Here is a 26,522-nt window from a genome sequence, read left to right on the forward strand (position 1 = left end):
ATACATGCATCTTTTGGTTCAGCCGGCCCTTGTGAATGGTTACCTACAGTGAAGAGGTAGAGTGGCCTAAAAGCATCAGTCCTTCAATTACATTACACACTAACAAAAAAAAATTCCGGGGAGCAGGAAATTTCCACTTGTCCCTGCAGCGCCAGCAGTGACGGGTGAAGGGGCAGAGCTTAGGCAGCCTTGGTCCAGTCTTACAAGCCCCCTTTGCTGACCCTGGGCTGGGGGGGGGGGATTTCCTTCCCGGGGGGCTGCTGTCTGCGGGGGGAGCGGGCTGGGTGTCACCGTGGGGGGGCTCCAGGGCTGGCTCAGGCTCAGGCCACGCCCCTTGAGGCGGGGCGGGGAAGAACCAAGCGGGCTCCGGGGAGAAGAGCCGCTCGGGCGGGGCGGCTGCCAGAGGGCGGCGCTCGGCGGAGGGAAGAGCTCGCTCGGGCCAGAGCCGCGTGCAGAGGCGCCGGTAGGGGTCGCTGTGGAGAGCGCGGCGGGCTCCGTCCATCGCTGGGTTTGTCCCCGCCCGGCCCCCGTCACTTGTAGTCCCGGCATGGCGGCGGAGCAGCCGCAGCCCGAGGGCTCCAAGCCGCTGAGCGGGCTGCTGAGCGGCATCGCGCAGGCCACGTACTACGGCCACGCGGGCATCACCGAGGAGCTGCTGCGGGGCCAGCTCTACCCCGAGGCGGCGCCGCACGAGTTCCGGGCCCTGCTCGCCAAGATGAGCGGCGTCCTCAAGGTAGCAGCGCCCGCGGCCGGGCTGGGCCGGGGGACCGGGGAGGGGGTGTCGGGACGGACACTTGACGGGCGTGACACGGAGGCCTCGTGGTTTAAACAGACCCAGCTCCTCAGTCTTCTCTTGGACGTGCCCCGTGAGCATCCGTGTGGCCAAGCGGAGTTGGGGGCTGGGGTTGCCCCGAGGCAGTTGGGATGGTCCCTGAAACCTCAGAGGAGCAGCGGGGTTGGTGCCTGCCCGTTTGCTTAAAAAAACCAAAATAAATCCCCTGCTCCGGTAGGTCTGTTCTTCAGCCATGTTCCAGTTGCACCCGAGATTTGGGACAAGTGGGTGGGTAAAACCACGGGGCATGGCTGGCATGGCGGGCGGTTATTAGTGCCTGGAAGAGGGAAGAAGGCTACGTTTTCTTTTAAATGTTCTACTGGTTGAGGCTGGTTTGATTAGCCACCGACTAGACATAACTAAGGCCCTACCAAATTCATGGTCCATTTTGGTCAATTTCATGGTAATAGGGTTTTTTCAATAGTCAGTTTCATGGTTTCAGATGTTTACATCTGAAATCTCCTAGTGTTGTAACTCGGGGGGGGGGAGGGCAAGAGGGTTGGTGGTGACGCAACAGGGGGTTGTGGTGAGCAGTGGGATTGCCACCCTTACTTCTGTGCGGCTGCTGGCAGGGGCTGTCATAACCTTAGTCCCAGATTTGGACCTTAGCGTCCAAAATATGGGGGTTAGCATGAAAACCTCCAAGCTTAGCTACCAGCTTGGACCTGGTACCTGCTGCCACCACCCAAAAAATTAGAGTGTTTTGGGGCACTCTGGTCCCTCTGAAAAACCTTCCCTGGGGACCCCAAGACCCAAATCCCTTGAGTCTCACAACCAAGGGAAATAATCCTTTTTCCCTTCCCCCCTCCAGGTGCTCCTGGAGAGATACACAGACACAAGCTCTGTGAAACTACACAGAGGGACTCCCCCTCTCCGTTCCCAATCCTGGAAACAAAAGTACTTTCCTATTTCCCCAGAGGGAATGCAAAATCAGGCTAGCGATCCAACACACAAATCTCCCCTTGATTTCTTCCTCCCACCAATTCCCTGGTGAGTACAGACTCAATTTCCCTGAAGTAAAGAAAAACTCCAACAGGTCTTAAAAGAAAGCTTTATATAAAAAGAAAGAAAAATAAGTACAAATGTTCTCTCTGTATTAAGATGATACAACACAGGGTCAATTGCTTAAAAGAATATTGAATAAACAGCCTTATTCCAAAAGAATACAAATCAAAGCACTCCAGCACTTATATTCATGCAAATACCAAAGAAAAGAAACCATATAACTTACTAGCTGATCTCTTTGTCCTTACACTTAGAAACAGAAGACTAGAAAGTAGAACTACTTCTCCAAAGCTCAGAGAAAGCAGGCAGACGGAAAACAAAGACAAAAGACTCAGACACTCAATTCCCTCCACCCAAAGTTGAAAAAATCCGGTTTCCTGATTGGTCCTCTGGTCAGGTGCTTCAGGTGAAAGAGACATTAACCCTTAGCTATCTGTTTATGACAGGGGCGCTGTCTTCAGAGTTGGGTGACCAGAGAGCAGCAGCTGCTGGCCAGGTGCCCAGCTCTGAAGTCAGTGTCACCACCTGCGGCAACTCTGAAGTGAAGGTCACAGAGTATTGTGGGGGTCATCACTTGGGGGAGTGAGCAGGGCCGGTTTTATGGGTGGATGACTGCCTAGCGCCTGGGGGTCATGGAGGTGCCCTCATCAAACCCCCCCTCCCCTCAAAGCCATCCCAAGGCATATTTAAGCTCTGAGTGCTGGACCAGGAGCTGGGGAGGGGCAGGGTTGGGGGTGCCCCAGACCGTGCACTGGGGTCCAGCTGTTAGTCCCAGCTTGGCTGGGGAAGGACAGGATCTCCACTTCCCCTGCATGGGCCACTCCAGGTGGCTCAGCTCAGACCCATCTTCGGGATCCTCCCCTAGCTGCAGTAAGCTTCAGCCCATCTGGGACTAGCAGCTGGAGCCCGGTGCATGGTGGGAGACCCCCTACCCTACAATAGCCAGATTTCATGGGGGAAATCAGATTTCATGGTCCATTATGCGTTTTTTAATGGCTGTGAATTTGGTAGGGCCTTAGACATAACACACAGTAGTAGCAAGAGCTTCCCCTGTGGTGTCCCACTAATGTTTCTCAGCATTGATGGGATGGACCATTTCAAGGGGTGATAGGGTAGCTCAGTTTCTAAACTAATTTGTTCTTTGATGTCTCAGTTGAGAGTGCCAGCAGAATAACCAATTGGTGGTGGCTTTGTGATGTGAACAGCTGTCCATTGGACAGTGCACTGAGGCTACCAAACCATTTTATATAGACATGAAAACAGGCATCATGTGGAGTGAACGTTAGTTGTTACCAATCTAAGGCCATGTTCTGCAATCAGACCCTCTTACTGCATGGAGATATCAGCACAGATGCAATTGTAGGGTCAGGTGTTTCACCTGGATGTGAACATGTCATTTAGAAGTTAAAGGCTCTATTGCATTTCCAATTTCTGAAAAATCTGTTTCTCCCAAAGACAATATTTCTTACACTGAATTTAACTATCCATTATATGAGTGACCATATTGCCTAAATCAGTGTATCTACCCAGTCACTCAGTGAAACAAATAACGGTGAACGCACATATTGCAAAGCAGAAGAGTTGTTAGAATACTCTCTGCTCTGTGGTGTTATTGCAACATTTAATTGGAGCAGGTTGGAGTTGGCTGCAGCTGAGTGTCTTTATACTTTGGCACGTCAGAGGAACAGGAAAAGTTGGCAGAGGGCATTTGTACCCTGGTAACCTATTGACACAATGTCTCTGTGCTACAGGTAGGGAAAATGGAACTGATCAACCTCCATTAAAATGTCAAATTACTATCTGAAGTCACTGTACATCTCGCTGTACAGAAATGAGTTACATCTGTCAGCATAGTTCAGCAGATAGGAAACTGGAATGTGACTTTGGAGACTGGAGTTCTATTTCCAACTCATCTAAATTGAAGTTACTTGCCTAAAATCAAACAGCACCTGTTTGTCCTTCTGTTTCTCCTCTCACTCTATATCCGTCTTTTTTTATTTAGAGTGTAAGCTCTTTTCAGGGCAAAGACTGGCTTCTGCTGTGTGTTTGTAAAGTGCCTTGTGCAATGGGGCACTGATCTCATTGGGGGACTTTAGGCACTACTGTGATGCAGATAATAACACATACAAAATAATAGACTTTTAAAATGATTAATATATGAAATGTATAGGACAAAGTGCAGTTTTCTTTTGTATCATTTTTAAAAAATGAAAGGTAACTAGTAGGTACTCCCTGATTTGTTTGAATAATTATTGTAATAGGCATGCCTGCTGTGAATAACTCGTTCCCAACATAAACTGAGTAGGAAATAAGAGATTTTATTTACCCTTCAAACAGATTTTCTTCGGGTATCCCTAGTAGAGGAGGAAAACCTTCATCTGGCATTGGAAGTAGACATGTTTCTTAGGAATGTATTTTTTTATCTCTACGTCCTACTAGGTCTAGATCCTACTAAGAAGTTAGTTATTAGCAGACTGCAGCAGACAGTGATGCTTTGCTTAAGACTGTAATTAAGAGAGATACAGTAATCAGCCCATTGGGTCTATCTTCAGATGGCTAAATCATTGCTGCCACCTAGTGGGGAAAGTTAGATTTCTCAAATTATATTTTTAGGGATTTTTATTAGTAGTATTAATGGCTTTTGGGGATACTCGTATCCAAATGCATTTAAAAACATTAGTTGGCTTGCATACTGTAAACAGTGTTGTGCATTGAATATTTCTATTGTCTTTTCCCCAAAAACACATTTGCTTTGTACTCTATATTTGTACCATCACAAGGTATCACTTTTTTTTATTAGATGCTACTTGTTTTATTCAGATTGTCTAAACCATTCTTCAGCATTACTTGTTGTTCAAATTTTTGTCTTTCTGAACAGTCGTTGTGGCTCTTGTGGAGTATTTGGGACTGCTATATGTGACTTCTTATGAAGCAAAAACTAGCAGGGAAGAATAAATATAAATGTCTTTATATAAATTTTTTGTTTCTGATTGAAATTGCAAGGTTGAAAGTAGGCATTGTCCAAAAAGATGCTATTAAAGGCATCATCTTCTTGTTCCATGTTTTGCTATCAGTTACTTCTGAACTGAAATATCGTCAATTTACTAGTGAAAGCAATAACTTGGTTTGTGTATATGAGTACGCTCAACTGAGTATCTTTAATATGAGCTATTGCTTCAAATCCCATCCCACTCATAGCCTAAAGGCTGATATCACCAGCTGCAAAATCTGCCTGTTCTTTCATGACTATATTGGCCCTGCAATGCAAATCGTAGCAAACTTTGTTTTTGTCAGTAAACTAAGGAGTTACGTACACTTTTGCCAAACAGTGTTCACATTTAAATAACACTTTAAACTGAGGGTCATGGTCTGGGTACGGAACCGAGAACCAAAAAGTCTTGCGTTCGGATTCCAGCTACTGATCCCCTCGGTGACATGTGGCCAGTTTCCCTTTATATAAAATGGGGATATTACCTCCCTTACATGACCTTTGAGGATTAAGGACTTGTCCCTTTAGGTCTTTTCTCACATGCACAAACCTTATTTATTTCCCACTACTCATGATGCCTGATAGTGTTGCAGCACTAGGGTATAATTTTGTAAAGTTCTTTGCAGATAAAAACACTATTTATGCTACATAATTTTACTAAGGAAATATTCTATTTTTTCTGTATTTGTGGCAGTGAGTAATTTTTGGGATGAAGTGATTATATGTTCCCCTCTCTTCCTTCCCTCGCAAATTGTAAATATGGTTTATTGTTACCACGTTAACTCTTCCCATTCTATATTTTTGTTTCTGACATCACTTTCTGCTGCAATCAGGATTTTTTAATTGCCTATATTTTGACTGATGATTCTTGTTCAATTCTTGGTTTGTTTTACTTTGATTCTGTGTGTCTGGTTCTGAGTCTGTTCAGTGTACTGTATATCAGGGCATGTCTACATTAGCGGGCTACATTGATCCAGCTGCACCGCATCTGGTGAAGACATGCATAGCACTGTTGTGGACAGTACTTAAGTCGATGTAACTTATGTCGCTCAAGGGGGTGTCTTTTTCTCACCTCTGGGCAACGTAAGTTACATCGACTTAAGAGGTAGCATAGCCCAGCCTTCAGGGTAGTGAAGACCCGCTAAGTCGACCACAGATCGCTCTCCTGTCGACTCCGGTACTCCACCGGAACGAGAAGCGTAAGGTAAGTCAATGGGAGAGTTTCTGCCATCGACCCAGCGTGAACTAGACCAGGCCTGCACAACTTGTAAAGCGGTGAGGGCCATATTGCTCCAAAGAAAACAGCTGAGGGCTGAAACACACCCCCAGCGCCGCCAAAACACAACACACACACACACACCCCCCAGTGCTGTCTGCCCTGTGGAAACAAACCCTTCTTCCCCAGCGCCACCCCGCTGAAACAGCTGTGGGCCAAAAGGAAGGTTGGGAGTGTGTGATGTTTTAAGAATTTTTCAATTAAAACAAACAATTGCATGTATGGTACACTAGGAAGGCACTGACAGCGTGTGGAAACCTGTAGTGTAGAGTGGGGAAGAAACGGTGTGCATAGGGTGACCAGATCACAGCAGTAAAATAGGACCCAACCCATCCCCGCTCGGTCCCACCATCACACTCCTTTTCACTCCTAGCTCTCCCCCACCCCCCGCTGGCTTGCTAGTCAGTCCCCCACCCACCACTCGCCTCCTTTCACCTCCTCCCACCTCCTCTCTCCCCTGCCAGAAACCCCCATACCCGCCCCTAGAACTCCTGCTGGCTCACTGCTTGCCTCTTTGCCCACCCGCTCGCCTCTGACTCGCCTCTCGCTCCCTGGCCCCCCCAAGTATAAAGCCTCATTCAAATACCCAGGGGTCACTATATTACTGCACACAGCAGTCAATCAAAGCAGTTATAGATAAATCTCTGCATTATGCATTTTTACTTTTATATGACTTTGTATTGAACCTTGGTAATATGTTATAGCGGGCCCCTGAGGTAGTATAATTAAGGTAAAAGAAAAATGTCTTTTTGCTAGAAGTAGAATAAGATCTTCCCCCCACTTTGTAATCGATTCCCCTGTTGAATGAATGAGGTGTGAATGAGGAAGGTGTGGAAGGCAGCACCTCCAGGCAGCTGTAACCCTTGGAGAGGGGATGGGAGCCAGACCAGATCAGGCCCAATGCTGCTCGCTCATCTGGATGTAATGGGCCAGTGGTGGCCACTCCCATAGTTCAGACTGATCCTAACTTACAACTAAGATCCATTTTTAACTTCCGTGTAACTTCAAGAAATTACCAGATCCCCTGAGCTCTCCTAGGCCAGGCAGGATTTGTCTGGGAGGTTTGGTAACCTTCAGAAAAGGGGATTTGCAATTAAGGTATTCACAAATATCCATCATTCCCTTTCTGAACATTTTCCTAGCTTCCTACTCCCAAAATAGCTTGGCCCCATACACTAGGTGTCTGGCTGAGTTGGACGGGGGCCTCTGGGTGTTACTAGGGGAGAGCCGAGGGATCACAAAGACCTATATCATGTTTATAACATTGACTCTGTAAATTATTTAAACTGCCCTTCTGCTGATTCCTGAAATGTAGTGTCTTAAATGTATACAGGCGAGTCTCATCTTACGCGCATTTAACATGCGTGAATTCAGTTTTGCGCGGTCGGCAAAAACAAAAAAAAAAAGAGAAAAATAACAATTTTAGTACTGTACCTGTAGTGCGGGCGATTCTGCCTGCCATTACACTCAATGTAATTTTGACTATATGGGATTTTTCTTTATGTGCTGACAGCGGAACATAACCCCAGTGTAAGATGAGACTCGCCTGTATAGCATCAGAATTCCCCTAAGTTTATAAGTGCTTCATCTTCTCCATGTATGTGTATGTAGCTCTGTAGATAATATTCACCACCATTGAAATGTGACAGCTATTCAACAGCACAAAGTACTGTACTGTAGTTCAGGGCTGGATGTAAGGAAAAATGTCATATCCAATTGAAACAGCAAGGGAGATTAGGTTGGCAGAATGTAATTGCTAGAGTTGGAATTTGGCCAGGATACAGGGGTTAACAATGCTTTTCTTATGGCAAGTCCCAGGTTTTCTTTGATGACTACATGAGTTCAGATCCTCATTGTTTTTAAGGAAACCCAACCGCGCAGTGCCTATAAAATCATATTGGGGCATTGGCTCAGTATTGACTCACAGGGTAGGATATCTGGCAGACCATTGAGAAAGCATGTACAGTCTGTCGTGGGAATGCTAGGGATGGGACTAATTCAGGAGCCTGTGAAAATTACTCCTTAACTTTCTGGAAAGGTTAATTGGTCAGTATGGTTTTGTCTATGCTGCAGTTAAAAACCCCATGCCAGCTGACTTGGAATAGCACTATCTTAGTTTTCCTTAACATTTCTTTTTAAAAGAGCAACATAATAGTTATGTCTATGCTTCCTCTTTTTGAGCTCTCTTAGCAGGTTCATAGGTCTGAAGATGATGTCCCTGGCAACCATCTGAGAAAAAGGGTGTGAACAGGTGGGATTAAAGCCAGTGAGGGCTTCCTTTTCTTTATTGGATATTAGGTGCTTCAAGAGCAGAGTGGATGTCTGACTCTACCTGAAAATCTGTCATATCACCTCCTTAGCAGTTGTCAAATCTGTTCCCAGATGTACGTTGGCCATATCTTGATTTTCCATTAGCTCCAGAAAATCTTCCCCACAGCTGTGATGTTTTCAGTAATGCTGGGCATTTCTCACTGATGCTTTGCTTTTTTCCTTCCATTGGTGCATTACAGGGGATGGAAAGGAACATAGGAATTGCCATAGTGGATTAGAGTACCTGTTCATTTCAGAGCACTGGCCTTTACTTAGTCAACTGGTCAATGCTGTGCACTGTGTGGGTAATTTTCTCTCCTATACCCAGTCCAGTCACCTGATGTTGCGAAGCCTGAGATTTGATTACCCGCATCACTCTTAGGGCAGGTCTACGCTTACAACACTGCAGTGGCGCAGCAGTACTAGTGCAGTTGCACCTCTATAATGCTTCAGTGAATATGCTGCTATGCCAATGGGAGAGCTTCTCCTGTTGGGTGTAGTTAATCCACCTCCACGAGAGGTGGGTAGCTGGGTTGATGGGCGAAGCTCTTCTGTTGACACAGCGCTGTTTACACTGGGGGTTAAGTTGGTAAAACTGCGTTGCTCAGGAGTGTGGATTTTTCACACCCATAGCTACATAGTTATACCAGTGTAAATTTAGAGTGTAAACCTGGCCTAAGTTAGTACTTGTTTTATTTTTTATTTTTTAAGGAATAATCAAAAAATCTAGGCATACTATTTGGATGTGTTTGCAATCAACATAAATGAGAACAAAGGCAGTCTTGTACCCCTCTGCTCCCCACACGTGGAAACCGTGGTATACTTTGAAAATATTGGTTTTATTGGAAGCAATTAAATATGAAACCCCAAACTCTGTATCAAGTCTATTGCAGAAATAAGCATTTAAATGTTTTCTTTCACCAAAGTTCTGCATAAAATATTGTCCCTCTGGATATAAAGAATCCGGGGGGGGGGGGGAGGCGGGATCTTAAAAATCCACTTCTTATTACAGGTTTCCTTTCCTGTCCACATACCATTTGTGGGAGGTAAGGATGGAAGAAAGGGGAGGCATTAATTCATGTCCTGATATTTTAGTAATAACATGTCCTGAATATGGTATTGCATACTTTTGCTGCTCCATTAGGGGATAATGAAAGCAAGGTGGAAGCACTTTGGTCCCTTTTGTTCCACAAATATTACAAAGAATTAAACCATAATCTTTGATAAAACAAGTTTGTAACAACCATAAACCAAACTTTGGAGTCCTTTCTAGCCACAATTCTTAGAATTCTTGTTTTTATGTGTTGCCAATAGCTGTGTTTCAGGTCCTGCGTCTCCAAACACGTGTTGTTGACGTTTACTCAAAGTTTTACAGGAGAAAAAATGTTTATGGTCATATCCTCATCGAATAACACAATTGAGATTTTTCTATTAAATTACCTTGAGATCTGGAGAAAACAGCTGGAGAAGTCCTGCTGCTGCCAGGTCTGCCCGTGCAAACTTTATATTCTGTGTGTGATGTCTGGTAGAGGAGCAGTATTGTTGCTCTTTATTCTGGCTTACCTTTTGATTCCCTCTCCATAGCATGCCGTAACACCACTTCGCATACTGTTTAATAAGGTCCTTCCTTTGGCTGTAGTCTTCCTGAGCTGTGACTTTTACCTTCATCCAGCTGACATATTCAGATAATATCTTGTAAAGCTGGGCTATGCCAGCTGATAAGATTTTTCATTCCTCTGACTCATGACTATTAATGTTTCTTCTGAGACACAAAATCAGCCACTGCTATGTTTCTGGAACATGCTTTCTTCTCCACTTGTTTGTTTGTTTTTTTCCCCTGATCTCAGTTTTTTCCATAGAGCGCAATTAGTTGTAAATGAGGTAAATGAGCTGACCTTTGTTTCCAGAACCTCAAAACCCTCCTCTAGGGTGTTAGGATCTTGTGAGTTTATAAAAATATTTTTTCGGCCAGTTTGGTTTTGTCAGAAAGTAGTGCTTAGTGGCAAGGAGGCCAATGTTATTGGACTTCATGCGCAGAAGAGATCTGTTTTAGATTTCTCTCCATTTCCTTTTAGCGTCTTTCATCTGAGTTCACCATAGCCTTCTCCACCGTAAGGTTACAGAAAAGTTTAGGAACGTGGGGAAATAAAATGATGACCAAACAGTTTGTGGGAGCTCTAATGTGGCCACTGTAACTTCCAAGCACTTTTGTCTCCTAAAGTAGGGGTGGCCAACCTTAGCCTGAGAAGGAGCCAGAATTTACCAATGTACATTGCCAAAGAGCCACAGTAATACGTCAGCAGCCCCTCATCCACTCATTCCAGCCCCCAGTGCCTCCCGCTCACTGGCAGCCCTGCCGATCAGTGCCTCCCCCTCCCTCCTGATCAGCCGTTTCATGGTGTGCAGGAGGCACTGGGGGAGAGGGGGAGGAGCGAAGGCACGGCAGGCTCAGGGGAGGGAGTGGGAAGGGGTGGAGTATGGGCAGGGCCTGTGGCAGAGTCAGGGGTTGAGCAGTGAGCACCCCCTGGCACATTGGAAAGTTGGTGCCTGTAGCTCCAGCCCCAGAGTCAGTGCCTATACAAGGAGCCACATACTAAATTCTGAAGAGCCGCATGTGGCTGAGCCACAGGTTGGCCACCCCTGTCCTAAAGAGAAAACATGTTGAAGTTGGGATCCTAATACAAAAATATAATTCAATAAAAGTATAGCGAGACAAGGCGGGTGAGGTAATATCTTTTATTGGACCAACTTCTGTTGGTGAGAGAGATGAGCTTTTGAGCTACACAGAGCACTTCCTTAGGTCTGGGAAAGGTACTTGGGCCAGGTCTACACTACAGACCTATATCAATATAACTGTCACTCAGGGGTGTGAAAAATCCACAATACCTGAGTGATGTAGTTATACCTAACCCTGTGTGTAGACAGTGCTATTCTGTCTTCACTGGTGCAGCTGCACAGCTATATCTCTGTACACGAAGACAAGCCCTCAGGGTATGTCTACACTTAGGCTATGTCTACACGACAATGTTAAGTCAACACAAGTTATGCCGACGATTATAAACCACTAACTAATTACATCGATTGTGCAGGCTCACGCAGCACTCCTTGTATCAGCTGAGTGCATCCGCAGTGGGTGCTCTAGCGTCGAGAGAGAGCAGTGCACCATAGGTAGCTATCGCACTGTGCAACTTGTGCATGATGGGTGTGGGTTCACTGTCCCATGGTGCAGTTTTTTCTGTCCCATCATTCCATGGGCTTCCGACTACATTTCCTGATAGTTTTCAACAGCCCGTGTAAACTGTGTGCCCCTCACCTCTGCCTGAAAGCATGGATCCTGCACTGCTCACCAATCTTGTGAGAAGTGTTATATAGTAAATCCTCACATAATGTCATCCCAGGTAACATTGTTTCATTGTTACGTGGCTGATCCATTAGAGAACATGCTCGTTTAAAGTTGCACAATGCTCCCTTATAATGTTGTTTGGCAGCTGCCTGCTTTTTCCACTGCTTGCAGGAGGAGCAGACCGTTGGAGCTGGCTGGTGGAGGCTTGGAACCAGGGTGGGCTGGCAACCCCTCTATCAGCTCCCCCAAGTTCCCTGTGCAGCAGCTGCCCAGCAGGCTATCAGTTGCTGGGCAGTTCAGGTCCCTCCCCACACTGCCATGTGCTGCTCTTGCCCTCTGCCTTGGAGCTGCTCCCAGGAGCCTCCTGCTTGCTGTGCAGGGATGGGGATGGGGGTAGAGGGGTGCTGATGTCAGGGTGTCCACCTCCCCCCACTCCTGTACCCCATGTCCACAGAGCAGGGGGGTGGGGGAAACGCAACAGAGCTCAGGATGGAGGGAGTTTGCTTTCAGCAGCTGGTGTCTCAACTTGCTGATCTACTTAAAAAGACAGCGTACTTAGAGTGGGGTCAGTGTACTTAAAGGGGCAATGCACGTCTCTTTCTCACACGCATGCACACAATGTGTGTCTCTGTCTCACACACACACACATGGACCACATAGCACTTTGGATAGTGGAGGGAGTGGTGCGCTCCAGTGGGATAGCGTGGTTTCATCATCACCTTCAGTTTCAACAGGGAATGTTTGCAGCCACTGCATACGTCTATAGTTTCTCCTCCCTCCATTTGTGCTGCCTTGTAGAGTGTGAGGATACATTAAAAAACAATGTATTAACCCTTGAGGGCTCAGCCGAGTGATAGTTCATCATTTAGCAGCAAGGCATTCCCTGGGAAATATCCCACCCTCTTCCACCTTCTGACTTCACCACCTCAACCAAACTTCACAATCATCATTGTCTGTGTGTGTTTGTGTGTGGGTATACGTTATTCCTGCAGTGTTTGTGGTGAAGACGCTCTGTGGTGGCGAGAGAGAGCTCTCCCGGCGGCATAAAATACCCACCCCTGTGAGTGGCAGAACCTGCCATGGTGTGAGAAGCTTTTCCACCGACATAGCGCTGTACGCACTAGCACTTACGCTGGCGTAACTTATATCTCTTAGGGATGTGGTTTATTCACACCCCTGAGCAACATAAAATTATGACCGCTGTAGTAGACATAACCTCAGAGTCACAGCTAAATAGCAGGGTGAACTGGTAGTTTAGCATAAGTAGTTAGTACATATTCTAAGGCAGTGGTTTTCAAACTTTTTTTCTGACAGCCCAGTTAAAGAGAATTGTTGATGCCCGCAACCCAGTGGAGCTGAGCATGAGGGGCTTCGTGTGTAGGAGGGGGTCAGGGCTCTGAGCTGTGGGTGCAGGCTCTGGGGTGGGGCCAGGGATGAGGAGTTTGGAGTGCAGAAGGGGCTCGGTTGGGGGCTCAGGGCTGGGGCAGAGGATTGGGACATGAGTTTACCTTGGGTGGATCCCGGTTAGCGGTGCGGTGGGGGTGCTAAGGCAGGCTTCCTTCCTGTCTTGGCACCACGGACCACGCAGTGCCCCAGAAGTGGCTAGCAGCAGGTCTGGCTCCTAGGCAGAGGTATGCAAGCAGCTCATAGACTCTAGGACTGGAAGGGACCTCGAGAGGTCATCGAGTCCAGTCCCCTGCCCTCATGGCAGGACCATGGGAGCCCACGGGCTCCACCACCCCCAACTCCCATTGACTGGGAACCAGCCAGTGGGAATGTGGAGCCGGTGCTTGGCGCGGGAGCAATGCGCAGAGCCCCATAGGCCCCCCAGTTAGGAGCCGGACCTGCTGCTAGCCACTTCCAGGGCACAGCACGGTGTCAGAACAGGTAAGGACTAGCCTGCCATAGCTGGGTAGCGCCCCCGAAGGACTTTTAACGGCCTGGTCAGTAGTGCTGACCCAGTGCCTTACATTCTGTCGCGACCTGCAGTTTGAAAACCACTATTCTAAGGGACCGCGCAAGGTAAAGTGGCCTTTTAACACCACTGTAGTCACGGGGAAAAAAAGAGCCCTAGGTATCTCAAAAGCTCGTCTCTCTCACCAATAGAAGTTGGTCCCTTAAAAGATATTGCATCACCCGCCTTGTCTCTGTAATATCCTGGAACTGACATAGCTACACAAATACTGCATACCACAATGGAAGTATAGACATTTTCAATAATTATATGACTCGCCGTGGAATATTTTGTATTGGAAACAGTTCTATTCTCTTCCTGTAGGTGGCAGTAAAATACCAGCTTTGCCTTAAATGATTACTTGATAAATGTGTTGGAAACAATAAACACTCTTTGAGTATTCCTGTCACTGGCTGTTCTGCTTCAGACCAAACTTTGTATACTTTGGCCATTTAACAATAAAAATATTTCATTCAGCCTTAAGATGCTAAATATTTGGGTTTGTATTTGAATTATTAATATTCATTTCTGCAAATGCTGAGTAAATGTTAACATTGTAAGACATATTCTGGTATTCCACTGCTAAAATATTAATCAGACTTGTATACATATTACATATGATAAATAAAAGGCTGTTACTTAAGTTATTAAATGCATCCAACATCCTTGTATATTTAACTCCTGTTAAATATATTTGTCCCTTTCCTTGTTTGTATCTTTTCAGAAGTATTGGAAAGCGTGCCTGTTTCAGTACAGGACTTTGATTCTGCTCATTTAATTTCACTGTTCATCTATCAAGAGGCTGGCAGTGCCATTGGTATTTTGGCTATATTGTGCCAACAGCATACACAGTTTATATAATTTCTGTCTTGAGGCCATTCCTATATTGTGACGTGCCCGGTACTTCTAGTGATTATTTTTCTCCCTATCCTTTGACAACATCTCTTAAAAAAGAAACCTTTTAATCGAAATGTGATCTAAGGGCATGTGGGGGAGAACACAAAGCCACTAATGATTAAAACTGTGCCAATACAGAAGTAGCTCTGGAGGAGCTGTGCCACATTTCAAATGCTTGTAAAGAGTGATTTGTTCTATTATGGTGTGCTGGCTCTCTAAAGGGTGTCATACTGCTTCCAGAGACTGATCTCAATCCCTTCCCTATGAAGTTACTGTTGTTTACCCAGAGAGGGGAGTCCCAAAGTATTACTGCTGCCACTTTACTGGCAGCTGTGGTTATGAGTCTATTAATTCTCTTGCAAAGAGATAGTCCTAAAGCCAGGGGATGAGCAGAGAGACTACCATAGGAAATCACTCATTTCTGTGGGCTCCGAGCCTTAAAACTACTCTTCAGGGTTTCTATTGGCAATAGTTTGTGAGGAATAGAAATATTATGGTTTCCTGTTTGAAGAGGGGCTGCCCCCCAAATGTATTGTCATCCCTCTGCAAACTGAAAAGAAAGAGCCTAGTAATTCATGTAGTTTCTAGACGGTGATTTTCCTGGTGGGGGCTGCCGGATTCCAAGGGAAAAATATTGGCTGGATAGCTGGTTCTAGAATCTTGTTCTGCAGCCTAGTCCTCCGGTAGATTGAAACTGTAAATTTTACAGTGAATGATAAAATAGTAATAATTCAGCATCTGAAATCTTCTAGGGTATGTGGTTTCTGTCAGTTATTTGCCCTTCCCTCATGCTTCAGAGCACCCTGTGTTTTGGGAAAGCACCACTGACTGGATGACTCTCCTCCTCTCTAAGCTTCTGCAACCTCTGCGATCTATGAACCACCCTTTTGTATCTGGGGAATCGGTTCCTCTTAAGATAAATGTGACTTGGTTTGAAATCTTATGCAGTCTAGTGATTAGGGAGCTTTGTTGCTCAAAGGTGGCTTTGTGCAGACAGGAGAAGTTGTGGAAGTGGAGGGAAATGTCTCGGGGGGGCGAGGAGAACCTACATGGGGTTCTGTACACTACTTTCCATGATGCTTACAGCTGGCTGGGTGGTCCTGGGCAAGGATGGTCAGCCACATGCTGCTCTACAATTACTCCGGATGGGTGATACCAGCTGCAGCACTGACTGCTTTGAAGTTACTGCAGAGAAGGGGGTTCAAAGAGAAAAAAATAGGAAAGTGGAAGAGAGGATTCTCAGGAATGCAAATAACGTCATCACTGGGATTTTGAAATGGAAAAAGATATACTTTAAAAATTACATTAAGTGACCGAAAAGCACATTTATGAACTCATTGGCCCTCTCCAGAGGGATCTCCAGGTTATGATACGGAATTGTATATATGTAACAAAATAGGGTCTTATTTTTTGAACTGAGTAATTCAGATAATGATCTTAACATTCTGTAGTTATACTGGATAACACGGAAGCTAGCAAACTGGTTTCAAGACACCTCGCCCCAAGAGATTTTAATATGGAACATATTGACTTCATTTTTGTGTTTAAGATCCAATTTTATTAGTAGACTCAAACAGTGGATACCCTAGGTGGGACGGCATAATGAACCTACTCTGCAGTTACAAGTAAAGTAAATAAATTGGTTGTAAATTGTAGAAATGTGTACTGTATGTGAAGGAGACGTTATCTCTCTAACCACTTACTTTATATACTAGTATACAGTTCATTCCGATGGCTCAGTGCTTGTAATGTGTTACTTTACCTGTTACTGGGTTGTGACAGCTAGTTAACAGTAACACTACACGAAAGTTTAGGGTAGGAAGTGAGTACCTGTGCAGTTGGAAATGGGAAGTATTATTACCCAAACTGTACAGTAGAACAGTACAATAGTACCCCTGCTATTTTATTTAAAAAAATTATTAGATTGTAGGTAACTGTACAATCAATCTAAAGAAGACCAGATGCAGGTCATCGGAAGCAAAAAAAGCAATGGCAGAGAGGAAGTGGGGAAAAGGAAGTAGAGAAGACTGGGCAAAGGGCATTCTGTGAATGGAGAACATCTAAAGTGGAAGTTAGATCCAAGAGGCTTACAGCTGAACAATGGTGTATTGATTATACATGTCAATGAAGACCATAAGTTTTGAAAATGTTCTTCTCTCAAGTCTTTTATATGCAACCCTTTCTGGGGCTGCCAGATTGCAAAGCTCATTAATTCTCTGTGGCAAGGAAAGTTGAGGTCTAAAATATGGTGGGTTGTTTTTTTTTTTTTAAGTTACTAGGAAGGCACACGAGATCCAGAGATGGTGGAATTTCCCAGTGTGAACAGCTGGGTATGAATAGGTAGAGCCCTGTGTGGATACGAAATTTGTATCTACATCCAGTCCACAGATACAAAGAGAGTATCCGCAGATTTGCAGGGCTCTATTTATAGGACCACAACTTGATGCTTGAGGGAAATCCCTGATCATGCTACCTTCCAAAATCATGAGCCATATAGCATTTCCACAGCATGTGTAAGGCCATGTCTGCTGTAGCTGGACAGAAACAGCAGGAATTGTTGTCCTTTATTCCGATTTTATTAATTCTGATTGGAGACCAGTAAAATCAGAGTTGTATTTTCTGTTGTATAAGTTTGAGACCTAGGTCTAGAGAGAGTCATTTAATGAGGCCAATAATAGATCATAGTCCACTCAATACTGTAAACTGTAGGTTTCTGTCCATATGATTTTTTTAAAGGCTCTAGGCTGACTTCCAGGTATTGATAATAGAATAAATGGCAAAATCAGATCCCCTATCAAATCCAGTCTTGTAAAGTCAACAAGATGGCAACTTCTGCTGCTCCAGACTGAAGGTGTCTGTAACTATCTTTTAATGGCAAGTACTGGCAAAAGAGCTACTTTTGTTTTTGCAAGCTGAATGGTATAATAGGCTCTGAATAAAAGGATATCATTGGTACAGAGCTGAGTGAATGTGAAAATGGCCCTAAGCAGGCACTCCTTCCATATCAAAGGCTTCCCCCTTACAAGGAAATCTGGGTTGCCGCAAAGAACTTGTGTATATAACATGGGGTGAAACTTTAGAACTCTGGCTAGATCTGTTCAGATCTTTCTCATGGGTATAACAGTGGGAAAGATTGTGGAGTAACAATAGCTCAGTGGTTTGAACATTGGCCTTCTAAGCCCAGGGTTGGGAGTTCAATCCTTGAGGGGGCCATTTAGAGATCTGGGACAAAAATCTGTGTGGGAATTGGTCCTGCTTTGAGCAGGGGGTTGGACTAGATGATCTCATGAGGTCCCTTCCAACCAGATATTCTATGATTCTAAGAAAGTGCTGTAGGACCTTTAATGATCGCAAACTGTCAGAACCTTGGTTTTATTGTATCCTCAGCTTCACAGTGCCCTTTAGCACCCCCAGGGGCATTAATTCATTCTGTGATCAAGATAAAATGCTTACTACTGAATTAGTAACCAGTTATTTGCAGTACTTAGGCATTCCCCTAATCATTTTCCAGTTCATTGTATGAACTTTGGGAAACAGTTTGTGACCTTCATTTTATTCATGGGTGAATTTTAATGGCCATGAAAACGAGTGACTAATGCATTAGCATGAACATGGCATGGTATGGACAAGCATTACACAAGCACTGATATCAATGTACCTGCTCCAGAACAGGGTATCATAATCTCTGATTGCCATCAGGAACAGATAGTGTGGTAAATGTTGTGATTTGAACAAACTGGGAAAAGGCTGATCTCACTGTAACACACTTTTTCCAGGCAACCTCCATGTTATTTAGGAGTCTGGGCCTTGTATGAAGGGTCTCCAGAATTAACCCATGGTGCCACTTAATTGAAAATGTGCTATTTTTCTCTCTTAGCCTAATTTTATTTGTGTTCTTGTGTGCTATCTGATGTATCTATGGATTTATCAAATACATGTCTGGTTAGCAGAGAGAAGGGAATAGCTAGAATAGCTGTATTTCCTATGTCCTAATGCAGTGATGTATGGGAACTGCTGCAGCCCTATTAGCTTGTTTTGGCACTGTAGTGTTTTCTGTCTTTCAAGAAATTTATGGTTGTGCCAAACATACTTTAGTTGATTTGATTTAAATCTTTAAAAATACTGTTAAAAGCCCAAGTGACCTGCTGTTAATGATGTGAAGTACATATTCTTAACAGATGGATTTCTTGATCAGTTTATCATTGCAAAGAAGTTGGATTCTCTTTTAGCAGTGCTCTGTACCCTGCTGATTTTTCTATTCCTAAATATATATCCTCTTTGGGCTTGTGCAATATCAATTTGTAATGTTTCTGATAAGTAATACCATTAATATGAACAAAATCAGCATGTTTTGCACTTACTCTTAAATGTTAGAAAATTGTTTGTTTAGTACAGAGGTGGGCAAGCTTTTTGGCCCAAGGGCCACATCTGGGAATAGAAATTTTGTGGGCCATGAATGCTCATGAAATTGGGGGTTGGGGTTCAGAAGGGGGTTCGGGCTCCGGCTGAGGGTGCGTGCTCTGGGGTGGGGCTGGGGATGAAGGGCTTATGGTGCAAGAGGGTGCTCCAGGCTGGGACCAAGGGGTGCGGAGGGCAGGAGGGGGATCAGGGCAGGGGGTTGGGATGCAGGAGGGGGTCGGGGTGTAGTCTCTGGGCAGCGCTTACCTGAAGCAGCTCCCAGAAGCAGCGTCATGTCCCTTCTCCAGCTCCTATGCGGAGGCGTGGCCAGGCAGCTCTGCGTGCTGCCCTGTCCTCAGGCGCTGTCCCTGCAGTTCCCATTGGCCACGGTTTCCAGCCAATGGGAGCTGCAGGGGCGGCGCTTTGGGCAGGGGCAACATGCGGAGCCCCCTGGCTGCCCCTATACATAGGAGCCAGAGGGGGGACATGCTACTGTTTCTGGGAGTCACGCAGAGTGGAGCAAGCCCCTTACCCTGCTCCCCAGCTGGAGCATCAGAGCAGTGCAAGCCCCGAACCCCGGTGGGCGCTCTAGGACCGGATTAAAACATCTGGAGGACTGGGTACAGCCTCTGGGCTGTAGTTTGCCCACCCCTGGTTTAGTATATCTTTATGGGGGGTGGGAGAGGAGAAGGCAATGGGAGAAAAGTCAGATGAAGGGTTGTGTGAGATAGTTTAGTTGAGCTCATGTTATAGACCCCAGTCCTGAGTCCTTATTTGGGCAAGATTCCCATTGACTTCAACGAGAATCTTATCTAAGTGAGGACTGTGGGATTGGGCTTCTCTTTTGCAGTCTGTTGTCGCAAGGCAAATGCTTCTGCTGTCTTAATATTAATTAAACACTACAGAAGATACATGTTATAAAACATATGCTTCCAAGAACTACTTGTATTTTCATACCTTGTTTATTAATCTTAATGCAAAATTATTTTTATTTGCTAAAGTAAAGTACACAGTGAATTATAGGAAAGTGCTTAAGGGGGAAATAAAGCTTATTGCCATTGATTTCAGAAGAGATAATTGTTCAGATTTCCAAATCGTCACAACTTACTAATTCAGGTTGATATTATGAAGTATCTCTATGAACATTGCTGTATCATGCATGCCTCTGGCTATGTGGATCCCAGCATTGCTGGCAAGGTGCGGTATCAGGTCTTCCCCAGACCAAGAGCAATGGAGAATGACTGTGCTTTGACCACACTATAGTTGTTCTAAGGCGGGTGACTGAGCTGAGAGACCAGTTTGGCCAAGTTGGGTGGGGAGTGGGGGTGTTAAAATACCTGGGGGTTCGGTAGCTGCATCTACCCCATAGCAGTCTTGTGAGTGGCCAAGAGAGGGCGTTCAACCAGACCTGTCACAGTAGTCTCTAGGAATATTACTCCCTTAGATTTTTTTAACTCTAAATGTAACCTGGGGGTGGGGGGAAGAGGGGGAGAGATGGGTTTTGACTCCTTTTTTGCTTCTATGTTATATATAAAGAAAGGCTGAAAGGATTGAGATTTTTGTACCCTTGAAATGTAGATGTTGGCTACTCTGTTTTTGTCTGAAAGACTGTGGATGATTGGTTAACTAGTAGGCTTGTTTGCTGTCTCCAAAGTAGCAAGTGAAACCTAAATAATTTACAGGGGAGGTTGTATGCATTTGATTTAAATTATTTATTAATTTTATTTTTGATAGGGTTTGTAATGTAGCTCTGTCCAAGATGGAATCTGTTTCTGATCCAAGTTTATTAACTGAACAATTGAAGCTTCATTAGTATAGTTGATACTGTAAATTACTTTATATCAAGTAATTTTTTAACCCCATTAAGGGATCTTTATACAGGCCTTATCCACCCACTGATTTAGGTGGGACTGCTTGAATACAGTGAGCAGGATTTGCCCATGGTCTTGTTTAAAGTGCACAAGCTCCTGTGTAGCTTTAGTAACCAAAGGTATAATCCAGAGTACTTTATCTGTTATGAAGCAGAGCACTTGTTGTCCTAAGCAGTAATTTGACAGTATAGTAGTCCTGTAGCAGCTGCTCAGCCTAGCCACTCACTGGCCTAGTTTTTCATCTTAACATGCTAGGACTGAACCTCTCCTCATTAAAAATGAGAATGACCTTGGAGTATATTTGTTCTATTGGCTACACTTCAGCAATCTCTGCACTTGCCAATTCACAGCACTTACCTAAACTCCACTTAAATAAAAATAAGCCTTACTGAAGGAAACCAGAAACAAACAAAGCGGGATGAGCTTCAGAATAAAATTTCCCTGCCTGAGGTCGTCTGACATCTTCTTTTGAAATTATAATGGGTTAATTTTGGGAGGGGGCGTGGTTTTCACAACTGTCTCCTTATAAAGATGACCTTGGTTTTCATACATCTCTTTTAACCAGTTCTGTGAACTGTTTTTTTTTTGTTTTTTTGTTTTTTAAAGAACAGTTATAGTATAAATATAGTTTGACTGAAATTCTGCATTTTCCAAATAAGGTTAGAATTTTTAGTCTTGTGAAGATGTTGGTGGATCTCTGCCAAAAAGATTCCTACCTCATTTTGGTGGGTGGTTGTTTCTCTAGTCTCCATAAACTCTGGTGTCAAGATTATAAAACATGTTCCTTGAATAAAGACAAACATAAAAGTAATATCTTTGCAAAAGGCAACTAGGCAAAATACATTTTTACTTAGTCTCTTCTGAGAATTGTAAATGAATTTCCTTTCTCTTTCCAGAGTACTGTCACGTACAATGGACATTTTTCACTGCTCTGTTTTCTACTTTTTTTATTTCAAGGGTAGTGATCAATGTTTTAACTTTTAATATGTGCTTTGAATTTTGTACAATGTCCAGGTTTGGAGTGGCATTTTATAAATAGAATTATTTGTAATGTCTTCATATTTTTTTTTAGAGAATCTTCTGTGTAGTACTCTGAATTACTAAGTAAGAGCTAAATCTAAAACAAACAAAATCTGTGCAGTGCCCATTTATCCAGAGAGGAAAATTAAAACATTTTACTAAAATAGTCTCAAAACTATCTCGGCATTGACTGTTATATATGCAGTAGTCAGAATCATTTCTGTGGTTTTTTTGGAAGGAGCTCTCAAGCTAAATTCTTCTGAAACACTTCTACAGACAAGGTGCAAGTTAGGGCTTGTTTCCGCTTAACGGTGGATCAACGCTGTGGCGATTGATCCACTGGGGGTCTAGTGAAGATCCACTAAATTAACGGCAGATCACTCTCCCGTCGACTCTGGTACTCCACCGAAACAAGAAGAGTAGGGGGAGTCAGCGGAAGAGTGTCTCCCATCGACATACTGTAGTGTGGACCCCGCAGTAAGTAGATCTAAGCTACATCAATTTGAATTATGCTACTAACGTAACTCAAATTGTGTAGCTTAGGTTGACTTTTCCCTGTAGTGTATACCTGCCCTTAGAGAGACAAGGTATTATCTTTTATTTGACCAACTTCTGTTGGTGACAGAAATAAGATTTTGAGCTACACAGAGCTCTTTGGGTCTGAGAACGATACTCAGAATGTCACATCTAAATACTATTACTCCTGGAGGAATTCTACGCCACTTCTCATGCACAGAATTTATGTCCCCTGCAGATTTCTTTGCTTCCCTGCAGAAAAATGACTTTCTGGTGGGGAAGCAAAGGAAGCCACGAGAACGGTCATGCAACCCTCCTCAGCAGTATGTTTCGGGTGCCCAGGGCAGCTGACAGAGAGGTAAATCACTGTGGGGCAAGAGGCAGGACTGGGGAAGATCCGGCCGGTGGCTTCTAACCTGTGCCAAGCTCAGCTGCTAGTCCCAGGTGGGCTGGGGAGGACGGGACTTCCCCTGCATAGCATCCAGGCCCAGGTCAGACCCACTCCCAGATTTCTCTTCCAGCTCCAGGAAGCTTTGCAAACTCCCTCTCCCCACTTCCTGCGCCCATTGCTCGTCAGCTGCAGTGGGAGGGATTCCTGTATGGGGAGCTGCTCCCCCATCCGCCCAACCCCCATGCATCAAGACCCTCCTGCCAAGCCTCTCCCCCCGCATTCAGAATACCCCCACTTATGAGCCCCACTCCCCCTGCACCAGGGCCACCCCTGTGAGCTGTGTGCACCCGGATCCCCAACCAGCTACACCTGCATCCCCACTCCGCTGAGCCCCCCATGCCCAGGCCCCCCTGCCGCTGAGCCCCATTCACCTTCACCTGGACCCCCCCTACAGAGTCCCATTACCGTTGCACCCAGAACCTCCCAGCAAGCCCCAGTGCATCCAGATACCCCCCGCACTCAGATCCCCCACTGAGCCGCTCCAACCCAGATTGCCCCACACAGAACCCTCTCAACCCACACCTGGAGCACCCCAGATTCAGCCCCTCCACACTTGGATCCTGCCTTGCTGAGTCTGCCTGCCTACACAGAGAGACAGGGGCCTGGGGTGTTTTTGGGGCAGGCCTAGTCCTTGCACTGTGAGTTACAGATTGCTATAATAAACCATAAATCTATATCTTTATTAAGACCATGATTTTTAGTGTCTAGGGCCTGGTTTACACTAGAGAATTAGGTCAGTATAACTGCCATGCAGTTAAATTATCCTAACCCCGGTGTAGACAGCTACTACCTCTCGGGGAGGTGTGTTACCTATGCTACTGGGAGGACTCTTCCCATCGGTGTAAGTAATGTCTTCGCTGAGGTGCAGGCAGGACCGGCGCTAGTGTTTTTAGCGCCCTAGGCGCACCGCCATTGGGCCGCCCCGCGCGCTGGTCCTGCGACTCCGGTGGACCTGCTGCAGTCGTGCCTGCGGGAGGTCCACCTGAGCCGCGGGAGCAGCGAACCGTCTGCAGGAATGCCTGCGGCAGCTCCACTGGAGCCGCGAGACCAGGGGACCCTCTGCAGGCACGACTGTGGCAGGTCCACCGGAGCTGCCTGCCGCCCCACCTCCCCAGCAAAATGCCGCCCCCCAATAATCCTGACCCCCTAGGCAATTGTCTAGGCCTCCTAAATGGAAGCGCCAGCCCTGGGTGCAGGTGCGCTGTGTATCATTTTAAGTGTAGACATTTTAAGTTGTCTTTGTAACTTCTTTAACCAGCTCCTCCAAGAATCTCACTTTTTGCCTTCTAGTCCAGAATCCTTGTGAACACCGTTAGAGAATGACGATGACTTCCTCGTCAGACAGGACAGTGTGTTCCTAGGACTACTTTAAATCTCAGAATTGCAACAATGAAACTCTAAAGGATTGACTAGGAACAGTGTCTGCCAGACAGTTTTTTCTAGTTCCTTGGGCAAATAGGCTGTTCATGTTCAAGAACTTAATCAACATGAGCTGTCTAGTCAATCCTGTTGAAATCCATGTCAAATAAACATCAAAAGCTCTTCTGTGGCAGGGATCACACCCTTTTGTTTGTCTCTGAAGAGTCAATCGCTCCTTTGGCATTACGTAAATAAGATGATTAAACTCTAGTGTCCCTGCCATGTTGGAGAGAATGGGGAGTGGAATACTTCGCCTTTATCTATATTCTCGCTATTCTTCAGCCCTTCCCTACCTTGGCCTCCAAGGAATAAAGCTTTACAGCTCTTGTCTGGGAAAGATGATGGCTGAGCTGCTTGGTGGTTGAAATACCTCATTAAATACTTCTCAGGATGCACTTTCCCTTTTGAAGCAAGAGGATTTTGTCATTTTTCTCTTGCTGTTTTTTTTTAGCTCAAACGTGAGGAGGGTTCTACTGTCAGATTATTTTAAAACATAGTAATATTTGAAACTTCTACCTGCCTCTCTTATATAACTCCCAGAAGTATGAAATAAGTCTTATCCAAAGCCGGAAAGATTTGACCTGCCAATATCACAGTATAGTTTCCTCTTATTTTGGGTTTTTCATGTCACTTTGGATAAAATAATCGGATGGTGTCTGTCTGTCTGTGATTCCATATATAATATCGCACACACACACGATCCCAGACTGTAGAGCTAAGTGTTGTACTATTAAGTTGTAAACTTCTTTTATTATTATCTGGATCTTTTTTGGGTACCCTCTCTCTCATTCAGAAGTTGACATTAAGTGACAACGTTCTTCATTGATTTTTTTGTGTGCAAGTATTGTTATCTAATTCAGTCATCATTGATAAAACTTAAAGGGTGGAAATATTTGTTTTTAATACATATGCTTTGGCTTTGAAAGTTTAAACTAGCTAAAGATTGAGAGTAAAGTTGCTTTACTATCGGATGTGTTAAAGTATATATGGTGCGATGGCTGTTAGCGCTCCATTTACTTTTTTTTAGGGTATTTATGAAAATTTAAATGGTTCCTTTTTTATACATTTTTATTAGTTGTGGTCTGTACGGTTACTGTTGGTGATAACTTAACAAGTGCTGTGGGACTGGATCTGTCTTTTTGACTTGGGAATTTCAAAAAAAGTCAGATGTGGGTTATGGATTCTGTCCATTTTCTTTCATGAGACATCTGTGAAATCAGGCTACTGTTTTAGGGTAATTGGAAAGGATTTCATTCAGCTGAGACTTTTGTGTCTCTTTTTAAAACTGAGGGCATGTCTACACTTAAAACGCTGCATTGGCTCCGCTGCAGCGCTTTTAAGAAGATGTTCTATGCCAACAGGAGAGAGCTCTCCCATCAGCATCGTTAATCCTCCACCCCCAGAGGTGGTAGCTTATTTGTGGGAGACGCTCTTCCACCGACATAGCGCTGTCTACATGGGGGTTAAGTCGGTAGAACTACATTGCTCAGAGTGTGGAATTGTCACACTCCTGAGCGACGTAGTTAGGCTGATATAGATCTGTAGTGTAGCCCAGACCTAAGATTCATCTTAAATGTATCCCTCTATTTCTGGATCAGCTGAATTAAAGTCAGAATGGCTGCTTATTTATTTATTTATTTAAAATAGGTGAGATAGTTAATACATTTTTTTAAAGATTTAATCATTACGATGGGTGATTAGAAATTATTTTAATTCTTTTAATAATTTAAGTTCATGCTCGAAATCAGACATAGCAGGCTCTTGAATCTGGACCTCCCACATCCCCAGTAAGTGCTCCAACCATCAGGTTATTGGCTATTCTGGGGCAGGTCAAAATCTTGTATGCTCAGATACTATGAGAAAGGACCCACCTAAGATTAGTTAAGATTCTAACCAGCATCAAGTGTTTTGGAAATTCTTACCCAGAGGCATTTTTCAAGTGCAAGGACTAAAACCACCCGTTCTTTAAGATTTACATTCTCTAAGCAAAAGCCAGCAACTTACTATTTATAAGTGCGCATGGCACTTTATAGATCTATAGAAAGTCAAAACTAGACAGGTAACAAGTAAAAATATTTGTGTTATTGCTTATTGTATTATCACTTCTATACAGGGTTCATTAAAGTCACTCTCTGCTTACGCTCGACTGCAATCTTCCTTCAGCTGATGGCATTGACTCTTCACAATCTTTATATCAACTTTCTTTTAAGTGTTTCTTAGAATTGATTACAGTGCTGAAAT

At 44.6% G+C, this 26,522-nt stretch overlaps 1 protein-coding gene across 1 annotated transcript in view; it reads left to right on the forward strand.

Annotated features, from left to right (window-relative positions):
- Positions 1 to 509: 509 nt before the first annotated feature.
- COMMD1 (copper metabolism domain containing 1) overlaps positions 510 to 26,522 on the forward strand; it is a 124,146-nt gene continuing 98,133 nt past the window's right edge. Inside the window, exon 1 of the mRNA XM_050952248.1 lies at positions 510 to 733. Within this exon, the coding sequence (XP_050808205.1) occupies positions 548 to 733 (186 nt within the window). The 5' untranslated portion in view covers positions 510 to 547. The remainder of the gene's footprint in view (positions 734 to 26,522) is intronic.

This window comes from Gopherus flavomarginatus, chromosome 4 (assembly GCF_025201925.1).
Source record: "Gopherus flavomarginatus isolate rGopFla2 chromosome 4, rGopFla2.mat.asm, whole genome shotgun sequence".
NCBI lineage: Eukaryota > Metazoa > Chordata > Testudines > Testudinidae > Gopherus > Gopherus flavomarginatus.